Below are 3,780 nucleotides of genomic sequence, written 5' to 3'. Positions count from 1 at the left end.
CATTGAAGAAAGGGAGATTTGAAGAACTTAGACACAAACTAGGAGTTGTATGCCTAGATGAAAAGAATAAGAATTGAATTAAGGGGTAGTGTTAGAGTTAATTCTACTTCTTAGTTGTTAGTTTGTGTTGTTAGTTAGGAACTTCCTCTTTTAGAAGTTTCTAGTTAGTTGGAAGTTGATGTAATGTTACTATAAATAGTAAATGTAATTTCTTTGATTACACAATGAATGAATATACATTACAATCACTCTCTTCTTCCTAGCATTCTTTCTTATCTTCAATTCTCCTACTCTACCTGCATGTTCTTCTTGCTGCAACAAACATCTTCTATCCTAGTTTCTTATTCTTCAATTGTACAAGCAAGCTTTTATACTTAGAGATTCAACACAAAACCGTATCATGAAAAAGAAAAGATGGTTAGTATGGAATTACCCAAAGTTTAAATTAGCTTACAGACAATTTAAATAGTTTGTGAAGACTACAGAAACAATGAAATTGCTAGTTTTGGCATTGCTTTAAGGCCTATTTGCTTAGGCTTTATTCTACGAAAAATTTATTTTATAAAAAAACACTCGACATTTATATGCTTGTTGGGCCACTATTTGTTAAAAACATTGACTCAAAAACAAAGAAGCAGAAATTCAACTTTTAAGGAACAGCAACCAAGTCTTAAGAAGGGGAAACAATGATGTAGATTTGAGTTGCTTTTTTGAAGACAAAAAGGTAATTGTTATAATTAGTTAGCATTATTCAGAGAGAATCATATATCGTAACTATAAATTATATAAATGATAAGATATTAAAAGAAAACGACAATGAAAGTTTAAACACTCTTGATAAGGCAAAAAAAAAATAAGGTCATTAAAAAAACTAAGATATTAGGTGCAATGAGAAATTTGCTGAACGCTTACAAAATATATATTTTAGTTTCTTTAACACATACAGGCCCAGTTTATTACAGTCTTTTTCGCTTAGCCACTATTGCTTTGCCACCCAAGTAATCAAAGTCTTCAACGTTAGGAGATATTCAAAGTGTACCAAATGTAACATTGAAGTATTAATAATTAGTAAACAAAAAGTGGAGGGAAAATTGCAAAACATTTTCATGATTGCAGCAACAACAAAAATAAATAAAATTTAACAGAATATACCATGTCCTTAACAATATTTCTGCAACTCGTACCAAACTAGAAGTAAACAAAGTTCCCTTACTACAAAAAACGGATTCGGAATTTTACTTTAAGAGGAAAGGAGAACTACTGGTACAACATAACAGGACCAAAAAACACTATTCTATTCCCAGCCAGAAGCTGGAATAGAGTCGATTACAGGAGCGGGAATATGTGGTGGTGGAACGGCCTCACCCCAGTCTCCTGCAACTGGAACTGCAAAAGAGAATTTTGTTCAACAAAATATAAATATGTATTTCGAAGCAAAAATTAATAAGAAACTGCAAAGAAAAAGCAAGCTGCCATCTCTGAAATCTTGAATAGAGAATTAAGAAGCGGATAGAAGAATGAAGATGACAAATTAAAAGTCAATTGAGCATACAGGCCAATTACAGCAGTCAATTAAAATGATAGGTCCAGAAAGACACCAAAAGATAGCTTAAGAACAATACTAAAATGTCAATTTAGTCTAGCTTTCATGAGAAAAAATGAACAGAATCAAATACCAGCTTCTGGGGCCACCCAGCCAACACCAGGAACTGCTGGAATAGGTTGTGGAACTGCATCAGTCCAAGACTGATCAATTGCAGTGGGCCACTGGCCATCAGCAGCAAGAGAACTTGCATTGAAGTCTGTGATAGCAGCATACTCTACTGCGGGAGCTTCATCTTCCTCTTGTTGTTTGGCCTCCTCAGGTTCTCTATAGAAGAACAAATCCACCTGCATCAAAGAAAATTTGACAAGGAACTTATGTGAAACAGACCCAAAATGCTGGCTCTTAAAAAACTCAAGCTTGGCATCTTGAACAGAAAGGAGCAGGGTACATGTGTTCAGACTTCAAATTTTCACCATACAGTCAAATTAACAGATGTTGCATACACTGTATCTATTATCCAATAATAATTTTATTTGAACTTCACAAAGGCAGCAAAAAATATTTTACCATAACATCCCACTTAAGCCCGGGACGAATAGTACCGCGCATCTGCAATACCATCCTCGCAAGAAGCCAAAATAGACAACCGATGCTATGCTTCCCCTTATTGTTGGCAGGAATTCCAATGTCAACATACCTCATAGGAGAATCAGTGTCACAAAATGCAATTGTTGGAATATTTCCAAGAGCAGCTTCCTTAATGGGCTGCACATAAACCATTACAGTAAGAAAAATGAGGGCACAATGATAAATCGTATTGATATCCCGACTTGGACAAACTCAAATTAAAATCTTTTCCCAATGTGAATGAACGATATAAAAATCTAATTGTTGTCAAGATCAATTAACCTGGTGATCTGTCCTTGGATCGGTAAGAATGAGAAGGCGTGGCTCGCTGAATGAAGTCTGGAGCTGATTGGTGAATGTTCCAGGAGTGTGCCTTCCAGCAATTGCATGTGCACCAGTGTACTGAGCAAACTTAAGAACAGCTCTCTGACCATAAGGCCTGGCAGACTGAACAATGATGTCCTGAGGGTTCTCAATCCCAACAATAACCCTTGCAGCAAGGTGAAGCTTCTCCCATGTCTTTCCCAAATTAATAATGTAAATTCCTGGATCAAACAGAACAAATCAAACCAAAATCACCAAAACAATTCAAAAAATAGTACACCGCCAAACAGAACATAATACTACCAAAGCAGCCACAATAAAATAAATAAACCTTTTACAAATATAATATGCAACTATGCAAAAATAAGGGGCCATAAAACCAATTGTTGAGACTTTAAAAACTGTTTTTCACAAAACTGATTTTTTAGAAGCTGTAAAACATAGGTTACAGAATAACCTAAATTTATTCTTTTTCAGTTTCTTACTTAAGTGTCCAAAGTAATTTTTTGAAATCAAAATAATCACTTCAAAATTAAATAAACATTAAAAAAACAGGTCCTATGTAGCATTACGAAAGAGTAAAGATCTAGTGTCTATTTCTAATGTTGTATATGAGCAATAACAACATACACAATTAAGCAATCACTTGAAAACATTCTCAATTTTTTGTGCATCAAAATAAATGAATCTGAAATTATAAAAATAATATAGGAAATGACGCAAACACGTAAATATAGAATATAATGAGAGTGAGAGAATTGCAAAGAGAATGTTATAACCATCGAAACGACGCTTGAAGATGTAACGTTCCATTTGGAAGTCAATGTTTTTGGTGCCGAGATGCACTTGCGCCGCCAACATCAATTGAATGTCGAGTTCTTTCTGTGACAACTGGCGCGGGGCTGCGGTGGCGTTAGCGGTGGCGGCCATGGCTGAGAGAGAGGGAGAAAGAGGGAGAAAGAAGGAGAGAGAAGGAAGAGGGTAACCTTTGAGTGCAAGGAATGGTTTCCGCGTTTCAACTGATTTAGCTGCGCTATGTTTTCTGCATTATACAGAAGAACTAGAAACCCTAGTTTGGTTGTCAAATGACGTAACTACCCTTCTTCGTGGGCTTTAACTTGAGCATTGATTTTTGTTTTTTTGTTTTCTCTATAAAAAATAAAACTATCGAGTTAGCTATTTGCCTGTTTGAGTTCTCTAACCATAGCATACAGATTTTTAGTATGTATGTAAAAGAAAAGGAAAATGTAAAATTATCTAATTTTTGGCTTTTACAAATAGTT

At 35.0% G+C, this 3,780-nt stretch overlaps 1 protein-coding gene across 1 annotated transcript; it reads right to left on the bottom strand.

The window, feature by feature from the left end:
• Nucleotides 1-1,017: 1,017 nt before the first annotated feature.
• LOC109338834 (40S ribosomal protein SA) lies at nt 1,018-3,548 on the bottom strand. The gene is made up of 5 exons (XM_019576170.1): nt 3,277-3,548; nt 2,456-2,718; nt 2,114-2,311; nt 1,677-1,890; nt 1,018-1,386 (listed from the first exon to the last, which is right to left on the bottom strand). The coding sequence occupies exons 1-5, from the start codon at nt 3,425-3,427 to the stop codon at nt 1,295-1,297; spliced, it is 918 nt and encodes a 305-aa protein (XP_019431715.1). The 5' UTR covers nt 3,428-3,548; the 3' UTR covers nt 1,018-1,294.
• Between the last annotated feature and the right edge of the window lie 232 nt (nt 3,549-3,780).

The sequence above is a fragment of the Lupinus angustifolius genome, unplaced genomic scaffold (assembly GCF_001865875.1).
Source record: "Lupinus angustifolius cultivar Tanjil unplaced genomic scaffold, LupAngTanjil_v1.0 Scaffold_45_30, whole genome shotgun sequence".
Classification (NCBI taxonomy): domain Eukaryota; kingdom Viridiplantae; phylum Streptophyta; class Magnoliopsida; order Fabales; family Fabaceae; genus Lupinus; species Lupinus angustifolius.
Note: the sequence above shows the minus strand (reverse complement) of the source record. Positions and strands in the feature narration are given on the sequence as shown.